This window comes from Leptodactylus fuscus, chromosome 2 (assembly GCF_031893055.1).
Source record: "Leptodactylus fuscus isolate aLepFus1 chromosome 2, aLepFus1.hap2, whole genome shotgun sequence".
Classification (NCBI taxonomy): domain Eukaryota; kingdom Metazoa; phylum Chordata; class Amphibia; order Anura; family Leptodactylidae; genus Leptodactylus; species Leptodactylus fuscus.
The window spans coordinates 273,521,999-273,538,155 of NC_134266.1; the positions used below are offsets into that span (position 1 = coordinate 273,521,999).

At 45.7% G+C, this 16,157-nt stretch overlaps 1 protein-coding gene across 2 annotated transcripts in view; it reads left to right on the forward strand.

Moving 5' to 3' along the window:
- The window catches only part of ARHGEF17 (Rho guanine nucleotide exchange factor 17), a 167,634-nt gene that overhangs the window by 131,555 nt on the left and 19,922 nt on the right, over positions 1-16,157 (forward strand). For both annotated transcript variants that reach the window (XM_075266276.1, XM_075266277.1), the window contains exons 3-5: positions 4,934-5,116; positions 7,077-7,193; positions 11,034-11,126. In XM_075266276.1, the coding sequence (XP_075122377.1) occupies positions 4,934-5,116; positions 7,077-7,193; positions 11,034-11,126 (393 nt within the window). The remainder of the gene's footprint in view (positions 1-4,933; positions 5,117-7,076; positions 7,194-11,033; positions 11,127-16,157) is intronic.

Genomic DNA, 16,157 nt, shown 5'->3' on the forward strand with positions numbered 1-16,157 from the left:
CATTATAGTCATGGCACTTGGAAGATTGAATTGGATAAAATTTATGTGACTGTGCAATTAAGTTGAAGATGAGAAGATTGTTGAGTTTTGGACTGAAGTGGAGAAATTTGGTGGATGAGAGGTGAGCTAATCTCAGGGCTTGATCATGTGAATAAGGTTAGAGGTTTATGGGCATGTGTTAAAATTATGTTTGAAGGCCCATTCTTAGATGAAAATTTTAGGAAATGAGGAATGGGTCGAGAAGATTGGGAGCTACTTGGTTATAATATGGAATAATAATGTAGCTATGAGTGAGGTGGAGAAGGCGGCATTGTATATAGCGGATATGGCATATAGACCAGGTAGTTTCTCTTATGTTTTTTTCAGGGGCACAATGGGCTCCTGTGTTGGCGACATTATGGGAGACTCCCAGCTACACCGCACCATGAGAATTATGATTGGTGCCTTGCGAAAAGCTTTCATGTACAGAAACATTCCACCTTTGACTCTAGCGATGTTTGACGTCTCGCTTGGGAGGATGCGAAGAGCGTGAACACGCACAGTCTGTATAATTTCACCGTCTGCCAACTCTCCCATGCCGAAATAAGACTTCAGACTACGCTTTATCTGTATTTAATTTTTTACATGGCAGAGCACAGCGCCGATACCGGGAGGGGATCGGGAAAGTGGTTTTACCTCGGTCGTTGAGTCTTGAATTTTGGAACTATTTTTCCCGGATTACACATGTCTATGCCAAATAGATTGTGCGCAATTACTTATCGTCGCCTTGTTTGTGCGTCGTACAGCATTACATTCTGGTGCATTGGACTGTAAATTGGTAGAACTGAGAAGTTTTCATGTATAGATGCAGAATAACCAATTGGTCAGCACCGTGCTCTAATGGAGGATCCAACAAAGCGAAGACCCCCAAGGACAGAACCAAATAATAGTGCAATGGATCTGTGACCAATTTTCTGATGACATCTCTCTCTACGGTTTTTAGTACATAGTAAATTCTTCACTAGTTGAAAGCGTTATACTCGTGAGTGAGGGGAAGGTGAGTGGTGGTGAGACTTCTTGACGTGGAGGTCACGACTTGAGCAGGCAGTAAAGAATCCGAGGAAGGCTGTAGGCCTCAACCTGGATGCAGCTCTTGTTTGTTCTGTCATGGATCTGATGACTAACTTGGCCAATGCTTTGTGACATTATAGAAACCTATACAGTATAACACCTAGGTACAGACACTACTAACAGGTCCCCTATGTAAGAACATTATATGGGCTTTCATGACAACCGGTGCTAGTCAAAAACGACCTCATTCCTGGCTCTTGTGTCCTAGTCCACAAGTAATCGTTATCCTTGGGTGGGAAGGAGATGGTGTCAGACTAAGGTTCCTTGGGCCCACCAAGTAAAATAATTCTGGGGGCCATCCCTCAACATCTAAGAAAGATCATAGTACACTTGAAATGTTGGTGTCTTCTGCTGGACCATTATTTGGGTCCACCAGAAGATCTTCCTAATCTTCAAACGGCATACTTGTCAACTTTCCCGATACGTCCTCTGTAATTGGAGTGTCCTAGGCTGCTGAAAAAGTTGTCAGGGGAAGCCTCTACCTCCCATAGATTGCCAATCCACATACCAGGGTGCAATGTTATTTGGGGCAAGGTGCAAGGTGATGTCATGGGGTGACCACAAAATGAAGGCAAGAAAGGAGTCTACACCTGTCCCACACCACATCCTGATTCTTTATTAGACATTAGGAGTCACCATTATTATTTTGTAAGGAATAAGTGGATCTCCAGCCCCCTTGCCTGCAATGCCCCATAGCACAGATCGCACATATGGCGTATCGGTCTCTGTGGAATCTTGAGGTTGTTTTGTATCTGCTGTGTACTCGGATTTGTTTTGCTAGAGCCATTAGAACTGCAGGACTAAGCGTGAGCTCCTTGTCATTGAGGGGACTTGGAAGTCTCGGGTGACGTTCTGACTGTTTTCATCTGGGCAGGAAGTCTTCCTGTAGCGTCTTGGTATAATGACTTCCTGAGGCTGCAGTCTGGCTCGCTGCCCGTACATCTTCTCTGAAACTTCTCTGCAAATACAGATTGATTTTTCTGTATCCACTCCACCTAATTAATAGGAATTATGACTGCGGGAGACTCGTTACAAATCATTATCTTTGTGGTTTTGTTTTTTTAGGTACCTAAAACACAAAATGCACCGAAAGTGTAGGAGGCCATTATATAAGGGAACATGATCCGGCAGCCCACCCTGAGGTGTAGCCTAAAGCTACTGGGCCCCAATATAAAATTTACAACATGCCCACCTACCATAGATCATTTATAATCCTGGTTGGGGGCCGAGGGGTAACGGCCACCTCTACATCCCCTATAGTGACACAAAATTCCATAGACTTGAAGCTTGCCTTATGTAGTTAGAGTTCAGTGGCATTGAATCAGTTAAAGGGATCCCATCATTAAAATCACATTTTTTTTTCAATCACATGTAGGAATAGCCTTAGGAAAGCCTATTCTTCTCCTACCTTTAGATGACTTCTCCGTGCCGCCGTTTGGTAAAAATCCCAGTTTTCGTCTGTATGCAAATGAGCTCACTCGCAGCACTGGAGGAGGTCCCTAGTGCTCAAACAGCACTGGCGGTGTCCCCAATACTGCGAGAGAACTCTCCAGTGCCACCTCCATCTTCTTCAGGAACGGCCTCTTCACGCGTCTTCTTCCGGAGCTGGGTTCAAACTTCTAGGCCTGAGCAAAGCAGACTGAACTTGCCCACAGGCCACAAGAAAATGGCCGCTTACACCAGTTTACTGCGTATGCAGCCATTTTTCTTGAGGCTGTGGGCAAGTGCAGTCTGCTCTGTCTAGAAGTTTGAACCCAGCTCAAGAAGAAGATGCGTAAAGAGGCCATTCCTAAAGAAGATGGAGGCAGCGCTAGAGAGTGCTGCGAGAGAGCTCATTTGCCTACAGACGAAAACTGGGATTTCTACCGAACGGCGGTGCGGAGAAGACATCTAAAGGTAGGAGAAGAATAGTCTTTCTTAAGGCTATTCCTACGTGTGATCGAGAAAAATTTAATTTTAATGATAGAAGGTCTTAAAACAAAGGGATGGGGCTCCTTCTGTCTCCCGACCTAGCACCGGGGGCAGGCAAGGACACAGGTCTTCCAATTCACACCGGTTTACACAGCAGCGACTGCTGCAAAGAAAGCCACTACAGAATTGGCAAGTGTCAGTCTATCTTAGACTTTACAAGAGTAAAAATTGCAGAACATAAGTTTTTTTTTTCCCCTTGGTTTTAAAAAACTTAGCCTTTTTTTTTCAGTGACGCATTCCCTTTAACGTAGTCAAATGACTAGGATAAGGCACCAAAATAATCACCCAGGATCTCCCACCCTATCGCCGGCTTTCACCCGTTTTCCCCTGCACTGCTCCTCGTCTTTGTCCTCGGGGTTAGGACGATTTTCTGCAAGGTCCAGACTCTTTCCTAGAGTAACCGTTTTTTGGATGACTATGTCATGAACAAGGATGAAAGTGATGTTTTTGGATTCCTGTCCGGTGCAGGTGGCGCTTTGCGTTTCCTCCGCTCGTGCTCTGGAACGCTCCTGGTCCGGTGGTCGGCCTTATCTGCATCACAGATCTTCTGTTCTCGTCAGGAATATGACAGGTTGAATAAATGAAAATGCAATGATAAAACCACGCCGCGTCCTTGCCAGCTCCGCTGCGTGCGCGCCCATTTTGAGGTCATTCCTTTTTACATTCCTTGAATTATACATTGTTTCCTTATGCGGTGTGATTTTTTTTCCGCTTGGCACGTTACAATCGTTGCCTGTTTTACGTGGTTTTGAGTCGTACGCTCGGTTCTGGAGTTCAGGGGTCATTCACATTTTTCACATTTTTTAGCGTTATGAACCCGAGGAGAGGGTTGGTAACAAATACAAGAGCAAAATATTGTTTCTACAGATGACACAACCTTAGAGGAACACTGAACAGGCAAACTGCAAAAAGAATTAAAAAATCTCATTCATTTCTTTGATTCTATTTTAACTGAGACCTTTGTAGAGAAATCTGTGACCATGAGGGTTAGCCATGTCCCCGTCCTCCTCTTCACTATCCTGTGTCTGGCTGCAGCAGGAGCCTCTCCCCCTTCTGTTCTATCTGCAGTAGGCCAATCATTTTTAAAATCCCCGCCCCTTGACAAAGCTCCACCCCTCGTTGATCCTAAATTGAACATAGATCTCGACAGTGATTTGTATTCCTTACAGACATAAAATTACCATATAACCTTTGTTGGCCGGGTGTCCTGGCATGTTGACTGCACATATGGCTAAGCCCCCTTTAACTAAAGCCCACCCCTTTGGGGGTGTGTCATCTTTTTTGGAATGTAACCGGCACATAAAGTTCCCTTGAAACGTGTAATATTTCCGGAAGCCTGGCGGATGCTGGGGGCATTGAATCCGGCCCCAGAGAGTCCATCATTCTTCCAGGGAAGTGGAGGGTCAATAGACTCTCGGATGTTTCTGGAGAAATGGCTATTATGAAAATAACCAAAATGTATAAATCGTCACGCGTTTCACGCCCATGCTTGGTACAATTACAATTCAGCTAAACTATAGGGTTAACAGATTTTTGTTTGGGAGTTTTCATATCTAGTGGTCATTACAGGGATTCCATTATGTATTCTTAAAGGGATTGTTTAGAAATAATACATCATGGATGTTTACTTCCAGAAACAGCGCCATACTTGGTTATAGGTTGTGTCTGGTATTGCAGCTCTGCTCCATTGCAGTGATTCGGTTGCTGAGCCCCCACGTGACCTGCGAACAGTTGGGGCGCTGCTCTTCCATCCCTGGACATCTTACATATCTAGTGTGTCTGGTGACTTGTGCGGTTGTATAATATTACACAATGATAATAACGATATAATGATAATTTTTTTCTCCTATAGGGTTACATGAAGCCACTGAAGCAGCCGGAGAACTCCCTCCTGTGTGACCCATCTCTGGTGGACGAGATCTTTGACCAGATCCCTGAGCTTTTGGAGCACCATGAGCAGTTCTTGGAGCAGGTCAACCACTGTGTGCAACACTGGCCAGACGTCCAGACCGTGGGGGACATGCTGGGTCAGTCGGTGAGTAGCACAATACTCTCGGTCTATATCCACCATGTCTAAGGTCCTTATAGAGGACTTTCATCACCTTCTCCAAGTCCAACTCTTCATATCCTTTTACAGGTGGTGCTCTACTGATTTCGGACTTATTTTCTCTAGCTCCCACCGTTCCTGAGCAATCTGCAACCAATATGCTAATTTAGCACTCAAGTGGCGGGTGTGCAGTCCTGCACTGGACAGGACGCATGACAATGAAGGGCCTGATTAGCATATTGGCCACTGAAATTAACAAATGATCGCTCAGGAATGGTGAGGGCTAGATAGAAAATTCCAACTGCATTGGCAAGTATTGAAGGTGGTGAAGACCCTCTTTAAAGGGATTCTATCATTGGATACCCTTTATTTCTCCCTAACACGTAGGAATAGCCTTAAAAAAGCCTATTCTTTTCCTACCTTTAGTCTTCTCCGCGCCGCCGTTCGATAGAAGTCCGGGTTTTCTTCTGTATGCAAATGAGTTCTCTCGCAGCACTGGGGGGTGGTCCCCAATGCTGCGAGAGAACTCTCCCGCGCCGCCTCCATCTTCTTCTAGAACAGCCTCTCACTGCATCTTCTTCCATCCTTGGTTTCAATCTTCTAGGCCTCAGGCAGAGCCGACTGCGCATGCCCGGGCCACAAGAAAATGGCCGCTTACACCAGCTTACTGAGGCCATTTTCTTGTGGCTGCGGGCATGCGCAGTCGGCTCTACCCAAGGCCTAGAAGATTGAAACCCAGGATGGAAGAAGACACAGAGAGAGGGCATTCCAGAAGAAGATGGAGGAGGCGCTGGAAAGATCTCTCGCAGCATTGGAGACTCCCCCAGTGCTGCAAGAGAACTCATTTGCATACCGAAGAAAACCCAGATTTCTACGGCGGCACGGAGAAGACCTCTAAAGGTAGGAGAAGAATAACCTTTCTTAAGGCTATTCCTACTTGTTAGGGAGAAATAAAGGGTATCCAATGATAGGATCCCTTTAAGTACAAACCTAAGAAGATGTCTGATCCGTGTCATTCGCCTTGATCCACTTTTTTGACATGCACAGAAGTCGAACAACCGCACGTTAGCCCACATCCACAAGGACCCCAAAACACCCTTTTCGGGTTTCCATTCATTTCAGTTGGTTAGCCAATATTCCGAGACTCCACATTTCTTCCGTAACATGGCCGCCCCTTCATTATCTCCAGTTTGCTCCTAGTTCTCCCATAGGAAGCGACATGGAAATGGAAATTCATCTAATGTTGAAGTCTTTGCTGCCGTGTAAGGCTCTGCTGCACAGATCGAGACGTCTCCCACATCCTGGAGGCATCTTGTTAATTTCTGACCCTAATTATTGCTTTCATATCACGTTCCAGAAGATCAAAGCGGAGCGTGACGCCTCGGAATAGCGACTAATGTGATATCTGCAAATAGAAGCGCGTATCCCATCGTATCGTAGGATTGTAGGATGGTCTTGTCTAGTGGCCGGTCATGTTGGGGGGTCACGTCCAGTTATGGGGTTGTGGTGTATTACGGTCAGTATTTGGCGGTGTTGTTAGCAGGAGATGGACCAGTCACCTCGAATAGCCTTTTCTTGTTTTCGTACTGTCCTTGGCTTTTTCGTTATTGAGTCCGGATACATTAATATTCTGCAGCTTCTCCGCCCTTCGAATCGCACAATCTAAAATTATCCCTTCCTAAAATCTTTCATGAGCTGAAACATAATAACCCTGACGCTCGATGTCTGACCTATCTGCATTACATAGACGGATTAGGAAGTCTTCTTCTAGGTTACAAAATTCCGAGACCAATTATACTCTCCGACTTTGTCAGAATTGAGCTCTACCACCTCTTCATTCTGTCATGGTCCCGTCCCCTTAGAATGACCCATACAGCAACATGACAAGAGGTGATGGGGTGGCCAGGACTGTACCAACTCCCTTTTACTATATTCTTTACCGTTTTAGTTTTCCAAGGAAATCCTGGTCAGCATCTACTCGGCTTACATCGATAATTTCCTCAATGCCAAGGATGCGGTTCGGATAGCCAAGGAAACCCGGCCGGCATTCATCAAGTTCCTGGAGGTAGGTCGGTGATCTGTGGTGGTGAATTCTACATGGATATGGTCATAGGTGTAGTGCAAAGTTTTATGGGTTTTGTCTTTTGGATTTTTTTTTTTTAGAACTGGTTTCTACACTTAAATTATATGTCTTAGGGGCAAGCCCTGGTATTTGACGTGATCGTGTATGTTATTGGACCTCTTCCTATAGCTCCAGACCTTGCACTGATACCCAACACAGAGCTCGATCTCCAGACCTTGAACCCCAACCCAACACAGACTTACTCTCTAGACCTTATACTCATGCCCAACGTAGCTTCATCTCCAGACCTTGTACCCAACCAAACACAGAGCTTCTTCATCTCTAGACCTTATATGAATACACAACACCAAGCTCCATCTCCAGACCCTGTATGTCAACCCAAACAAGATTTCATGCCGAGACCTTGATGCAACACAGAGCTTCATCTCCAGATTTTGCATCAATACCCTACACTGTTTTGTCTCTAGACCTTGTACCCCACATAGAGCTTCATCTCCAAACCTTGTAGCCATACCCAACACAGAGCTTTATCTTCAGACCTCACACCCAAACCAAACCTTGTACCCAAAGCCAACACAGAGCTCCATTTCCAAACTTTGTACCCAACACAGAGCTTTGTCTCCAAATTTTGCATCAATACCCAACACTGTTTTGTCTCCAGACCTTGTACCCCACATAGAGCTTCATCTCCAAACCTTGTAGCCATACCCAACACAGAGCTTTATCTTTAGACCTCACACCCAAACCAAACCTTGCACCCAAAGCCAATACAGAGCTCCATTTCCAAACTTTGTACCCAACACAGAGCTTCATCTCCTGACCTTTGTACCCACACCCAACAGAGAGCTTTGTTACTAAACCTTAGACACATAGCCAACACAAAACCTTGTGTTCATCTTTGGTCTTGGATTCGGTGCCAAAAAGAGTGTCATTGGACTTCCCTGGAATGATAGCCCCACAGCTGACCTCCATCACTCCAGACAGACCTTTACCTCTTTTGTTTGTCATCAATACCAGCAAACATCTTATATCATATATATATATATATATATATATATATATATATATATATATATGTTTTTTTTGTCTGTCTGTCTGTTCTTTATGCGCGACCAAATGACTAGACCAATCCTTAACAAATTTGGCACACAGGTACATCAGGTGTCCGGGAAGGTTTTAGACCAGGTCTCATCTCTCTGTACTGTACCTTTCCTTAGATACAGTATTTAAAAAGAAATGATCTGCATTAGCCAATACAAGCCTTTAAGTCTTTCATTCATATTCCAACTGCTATACACACGGTCACATGTCCATTATCTGCCAATAGAAACTCGCAGGCACTTAGTCTCCACATGCACACAACTTTACTCCAGGTTTCCATAACAACCCAGCCATTTTTATTCAATGCTGTAGGTCAGCTTTAAAGGGTCAGGGCGCTGCGGATGACGTTATTACACGAGGTCACATACACACAGCTTTACTCCAGGTTTCCATAACAACCGATCACAGGTTTTTCACTGATATCCAAATTGAGATACAGATGATGCTTATGGACCAATGGTAACTCGCAGGTTTTCCATCTTCACATACACACAGCTTTACACCAGGTTTTCATAGCAGCCAACCTATTCTTATAGGGCCACTACACAAACAAAAAATGAAAAATACCCATGCGAAGCCTTCTGCTAGTATGTAATATAAACAACATTTTTCGAATAAACCAAGCTCCATAGAAGATGTTTCTCCTCAGTCTATTGCCGTCTTGGTATTTAGTTGCCAAAATGAGTGTAGTAATTGAATTCCCCTCTGATGACATGAGCCGGTGGTTGTCCGGAGTGCTGCGCCGCCTCTTTATTGTTACACTTATTTACTCTGAATCATCCGTGTGTCGTCTGGATGGTATTATTAAGCCTAATTGTATTGTTGGCAATATTATTTTTATTGCATCTGGAATGAATTGCTTCTAGACTTATCCGCCGTTCCGCGGCGCAATAAAATGATTTAATTTTGTCTCCCCGGGTCTGTAACGCCATTCAGCTTAGAAGGAAAATAGATGCGTGACATGGACTGTGAAGCAGAACCTGTTTCATACTGCGCCAGCTGATGAGGTTGTTGTGTTCCTTGGTCTTTGTAGACACAACAAAGGGCATGCAATGGCTTCTGGGTGGAGAGCGGTGGGAGGGGGTACAGCAGTGGTGCCCTGGGGGCCACCGGTATGTTTTAAGGAGCTGTCGGAAGGCCGTAATATAGTACAGATGGTCAATTCAGCAACAAGAGGTGAGGAAGGGTCACAGGTGGGGTTGAGCCGATCTTGAGATTTCAGGATCGATTTCAAAATCCGATTTCCGATCATTTTCCAGCCGATCACGATCGTGAAATTTGCTCAATCGCTGATCGGGATCCGATCTTTTCCGATCCCGATCCTCAACCCTAGTCAATGCTTCTCTATGGGAAAAGTCACTTGTGGGTTGAGCAAATCTTGAAATAATCACCGATCTCGATCCCGCTGCAAAAGATCGGGTCGGAATTCCGATCATGATCGTGAAATTTATTCGATCGCCGATTGGAATCCAATCTTTTCCGATCCCGATAGCTCAACCCTAGTCACAGGTAGGAATTCCTGAAAAATGTTTTCTGAAATAGAAGGGTTAATAGTTTATTTTTGTCAAGTAACAAAGTCAATGAGAAATGTAAATTTCATCTCTATTGGGTGCGACCTTTGCCCTTTTCACCTTGCAGGCAGTTTTTGGCAGAACTGGGCAGGGAGGTTGTTCCCACCGCCATCTTGGAGAACTAAGCAAGATCTTCTATGGTATAGGCTTGATCCAATCCTTCTGTCTCTTCAAGTCATCCCAGACAGACTGGATACTGGATAATGTTGAGATAAGGGCTATAACTGGTGGGGGGCGTATTATCATTTTGGGAATTTCTTGTCCTTCTTTACAATATAGATGGTTCTTAATGGAATCAGTTGTTGGTTACATAGTAGATGAGGTTGGATAAAGACATCAGTCCATCAAGTCCAACCTATAACCCTACAATCCCCTACAGTGTTGATCCAGGGGAAGGCAAAAAAAAAATGGCGGGTCATTTTTCTGGACACCAAATTCTGTGTTTTTGTGCGTGGTTGAGTCTCTTGGCCTTGTTTCCATGTCTAAGGTAGATCTTTTTGGCTGCAATTCTTCCATGAGGGTCACGTCTGGTCAGACTTCTCCGAACACCAGATGGGTGTCACTGGGTTCTACTGGTTTCTGCCAAACTTGCAACCAATAGTCTGGTATTTGGGGAGTGGCGGATGATAGGTAACATATTTGATGACCCTTGGAATGTAACATTGGGATCCTGTATTATTCATGTTCTTAAACTGTGTGGCTAGGGTTGAGCGATCGGGATCAGATTCCGATCAGCGATCGGATTCCGATCAGCGATCGAGTAAATTTCACAATCGCGATCAGAATTCCGATCTCGATCTTTTCCGGTGGGTTCGAGGTCGGAAGTTATCTCAAGATCGGCTCAACACCATTCATGTATATATCAGGAATAGGGTTGAGCGATCGGGATCGGGAAAGGTCGGATCCTGATTGGCGATCGAACAAATTTCACGATCGTGATTGGGATCGGCTGGAAAATGATCGAAAATCGGATTTTAAAAACGATCCTGAAATTTCAAAATCGACTCAACCCTACGTGTGGCCTAAAATTTGTAGGCACAAGGGGGTGCAGTATGTTTCATTATATGGGTGGTCCTGAACGCCATGCCCCGTATCATAGTCATGGTCGTCTCTCGGGTAGGTTTTCATTATTTTCTTCTTCCCTTCACAGCAATGCACTCGTGAGAACAGGGAGAAGCAGGCGCTGTCAGACCTCATGATAAAACCTGTCCAGAGGATCCCACGTTACGAGCTCATCGTCAAGGTAAGAGGATGGCAAACCCCTTGGTGCTTAGGTCTATCATGTGTGACACAGTCTCTGAGATCTTCCGGCCATGGCTCCTCCTGATTTGGCATTGTCCACCATTTATACATCATTTGCTGCTGTTACCAGGTGACAGGATTGCTGTAGTAACCGCTGTACACCCCTCCCGTTGTCTCCTCGCCCTCATATCTGACTCCACATCGCCCCCCACTGGGCAACGTTATATGATCAAAAGATACATACCGTAATAGTAAATTCTTCAAATAGAGCATCAGAACAATCCGTCCTGTCCACCATATATGTAAATTCGTTATTTGAGTCTGCAGCCATATTACCCAGCTTTCCTGGGTGCAGATAAATGATTGTGTTTGGTTATTTAGTCCACTTAGTTTCTGGTAAATTACAATGATCTGGTTTACTATTCAGAATTGAGTGTCTGTCATTGTATATCAGCCGCCCTGTCACTTTATTTTCTCACTACCTCCTATAGGTGGCGCTAGAGGGGATGCTCTCTGCCTTCTAGAGGGGATCTAATTTGCATATATTTTACCAGGGAGCATTGCCTGACCCTGCATCAGTCTCCACAAGAAGGATGGGTACTCTCCAGTGCATTATCATTAAACCGATATTCCAGGGTTTAGAATTGAGGACCTATCCTTACAAATTGGAGATCGGTGGGGGGTCCGACACCCAAATCTCTCATGAAGGGGTAGCAGCTGGTATAGTGGCGGCACTTGGTATCACCTCACTTGAATGGGCCTAAGCTACGGTCAGGCCATGTGAACTGTCAGTTTAGATGTCAGTATTCACTTTATCTCTGGCATTCTATTCATGATTCAGGGAGCTCAGGATGAACTTGAGGGAGTGCTGCAGTGCCTGTGTGCCTGCGATGGCCTCTCTAATGGAGTTTCATTGTATATATTTAATAATCCTATATATATATTAGACCTTTTATGTAGTAGTCATCCCTCTTGTTTAGTTCGCCTATTGCCCTGAAATTGGAAGGCGCCAGCGGGAGGCCGCGCTGTCGTTGTGTGTACCTGCTGCACGTGTGACGAGTAGGATGGAGACATATTGGGTTCTGCTCCGTCTGTATAGAATTCTACAGCTGGGTGATCGTATAATTGGGAACAGAGACAATGGGCGCACAGAATAGATCATTGTACAGCGAGCCGCAGGAAACGGGGCCAGGATGAACTCATTTTGTCATACATTATAGCTCTCAGTCATGGGAAAATACCTTAAACTCTGCCGACTGCACCGTCTTGGGAGGATAAACTTCGGTGAGGCGCTCGAGACCTCATTTAGATATATGGGCAAATAGAGCCACAAATATGGCTCCAGTCCTTTCCGCCACTCAGTCCTATGTCTATATTATTCTATGTTACACATTTGGCACAAGATTTTCTTTAACAGAGACCTAGCAGAAGATGATCGATAACAAAAGTCCCTTTTGTGTACATTAAAAATGTGAAAACCGTTTTAAGATCTCTTACTCCTAGGCTTAGATATGATCTATTAAAGTTACAGGCCCAAAGCCTGAGGCTGCACTACTGAAAGATGAGAGTAATCACCTTCTATGCGCTATTAGATTATGGATCAGGCTATAGGGATGCAAATGACCATTCACAGTAATGTTAAAGGGGTTTTCCAGGTACGTGGTCCAGAAGTTTTGAAATTTTGGACCTCAGGTTTTGACCCCAAGTCGTGTGAACGGAAACAACCCCCAGGTCTCTCCATCTCCTCTTCCATTTTTACCATTATTTACATGTGTTATGGGGACTTGGCCTTACTATAGTCCGTCATAGCACTACCAGTGAGCAAGGCATGGAGGGAGAAGGTGGAGTAGCCCGAGGGCCAGGCTTCTCCGCGCCGCCATTTGGTAGAAATGAGTTCTCTCACAGCACTGGGGGCGGGCCCCAGCGCTCAAACAGCCCTGGGGGCGTCCCCAATACCGTGAGAGAACTCTCCATCGCCGCCTCCATCTTCTTCAGGAATGTCCTCTCCATGTGTCTTCTTCCGGCGCTGGTAGTCAAACTTCTAGGCCTCGGGAAGAGCCGACTGCGCATGCCCGCGGCCACAAGGATAATGGGCACTTACACAGTAAGTAAGCGGCCATTTTCTTGTGGCCTGTGGGCATGCGCAGACGGCTCTGCCCGAGGCCTACAAGTTTCACCGCCTGCACCGAAAGAAGACACAGGAAGATGACGTTCCTGACAAAGATGGAGGCAGTGCTGGAGAGTTCTCTGGCAGCATTGGGGACGCCCCCAATCCTGTTTGAGCGCTGAGGACCTCCCCCAGTGCTGCGAGAGAACTCATTTGCATACCGGCGAACAACGGGATTTCTACGGAACGGCGGCGCGGAGAAGAATAGACTTTCTTAAGGCTATTCCGACGTGTTAGGGACAAAAAATTCATTCTCAACAATAGGATCCTTTTCATCTGGTGATTTGGATCCACCATGAACATTGCCACAATATCCTTTCAGTAGTGCAGCCTCAGGCTCTGGCCTGTCATTTTAAATCGCTCATATCTCAGCATCAGAACAAGATATTGGAAAACCGTTTTCACATTTTTTTTAAAAAAAATTCTTGCGGTTCTCTTTTAAGTTGCATTAACATTAGGCGTAATCCCTTGGCACCTCCCTTGCCGAACACTAGAATGTTCCAGAATGCCGGGGAGACGTTCCCGGTGACACATGATGTTTCAAGCTTCGTTACATCTTGTGCAGAGAAGTCAATTAACTCAAGTTGTTTACAAAATGTTTATCTCCTCGAAGCGGGAGCGCTCCTCCGCCATCAGAAAGCCGCCAGTCTCAGGACGGTCGTACATACGGCGAGGTGGTTGCCGTGTTTAGGGGTTAATTTATGATATTTTTAATATGTCCGCCTGTAATTTCAGCTTCCTCCGAGGCTTTGACGCCCGATATTGCGGTTTGTTTTCTCGGAGGGGCAATTAATAAGCAATGAACACACAGAGATAAACTAGATGACGCCAGCGAGGGTTTTTTTTTTTTCCCGTCTTGTGATGTTTTCCCAGATCGTCTTAGCGTTGAATATTTATAATTTTTTTTCCTGGTTATTACGTTACAAACAAGAGCCTGATGTGTCGTAATATGACACAACGGACTTTACGTGCTCCAAGCAGCTTCCTGACGCTAGACTCGGTCACGTACAAACTGGCGCTTATACTTGATCTGTACGATGAGGTCAGCATCAACCAGGATACAAAAAAGTGACTGCGACATGTCTGATTCTGAGAGGCCGTCTCACAAATTTCCCACCATGTATGTTATTGAGTGCTAGCAGGGTCCTTTTTATGGGGGTTTATAGGAAAATGAATGTACAAGACACCCCACTGTACATAAGACCCCCCCACTGTACATATGTGCCGTGACCGAATTCATATCTAGATGAATTTTGTAATGTAACCCTTCTATGGCCTGAAAGTTCAATATCTCTGTTGCCCCCATAAGAGTGTGTGCCGGACATAAGTGCCTCAATCAGGGTGCCAGCCAGGATACGAGAGTTGGTGACTGTTTCCCCTCCATGTGCTTCCCTTGCTAATAATTCTGTTCCTCTGGGGAGGGGAGTTCTGCACCCTGGAACCACCTAGGGCTTGGGGCCTTCTGTCCTCAAAGCAGCCTGCTCGAGAGAGTGCAATAAGTGGGTGGAGAGCATGAGAAGAAGAGAAGCATACAGCAAGTGAGTGGCAAACAATGCGCAAGTGACAAGTGGTGGAGGAGAGCGAGCAATAAGTGATTGACGGTGGAGAGGGAGCAATAAGTGATTGACAGTGAAGAGGGAATGACAAGTGATTGGCGGTGGAGAGCGAGCGACGAGTGATAGACGGTGGAGAGTGAGCGACAAGTGATAGACGGTGGAGAGTGAGTGACAAGTGATTGACGGTGGAGAGGGAGCAACAAGTGATTGACGGTGGAGAGGGAGCAATAAGTGATTGATGGTGGAGAGCGAGCGATAAGTGATTGACGGTGGAGAGTGAGTGATAAGTGAATGGTGGTGGAGAGTGAGTGATAAGTGAATGGTGGTGGAGAGTTAGTGATAAGTGAATGGTGGTGGAGAGTGAGTGATAAGTGATTGACGGTGGAGAGTGAGTGATTAGTGATTGTTGGTGGAGAGTGAGTGATAAGTGATTGACGGTGGAGAGTGAGTGATTAGTGATTGTTGGTGGAGAGTGAGCGACAAGTGATTGACGGTGGAGAGCGAGTGATAAGTGATTGTCGTTGGTGAGTGAGCGACAAGTGATTGACAGTGGAGAGCGAGCGACAAGTGAGGGATAGGTGATTGATGGTGGAGAGCGAGCAATAAGTGATTGGTGTTGGAGAGCGAGTGACAAGTGATAGACGGTGGAGAGTGAGCGATAAGTGATTGATGTTGGAGAGCGAGTGACAAGTGATAGACGGTGGAGAGTGAGCGACAAGTGATAGACGGTGGAGAGTGAGCGATAAGTGATTGACGGTGGAGAGTGAGTGATAAGTGAATGGTGGTGGAGAGTGAGTGATAAGTGAATGGTGGTGGAGAGTGAGTGATAAGTGATTGACGGTGGAGAGTGAGCAATAAGTGATTGACGGTGGAGAGTGAGCGATAAGTGATTGGTGTTGGAGAGCGAGTGACAAGTGATAGACGGTGGAGAGTGAGCGATAAGTGATTGGTGTTGGAGAGCGAGTGACAAGTGATAGACGGTGGAGAGTGAGCGATAAGTGATTGGTGTTGGAGAGCGAGTGACAAGTGATTGACGGTGGAGAGTGAGCGATAAGTGATTGACGGTGGAGAGTGAGCGATAAGTGATTGACGGTGGAGAGCGAGCGACAAGTGATAGACGGTGGAGAGTGAGCGACAAGTGATAGACAGTGGAGAGTGAGCGATAAGTAATTGACAGTGGAGAGCAAGTGATAAGTGAATGGTGGTGGAGAGCGAGCAATAAGTGATTGACAGTGGAGAGCGAGCGACAAGTGAGGGATAGGTGATTGATGGTGGAGAGCGAGCAATAAGTGATTGGTGTTGGAGAGCG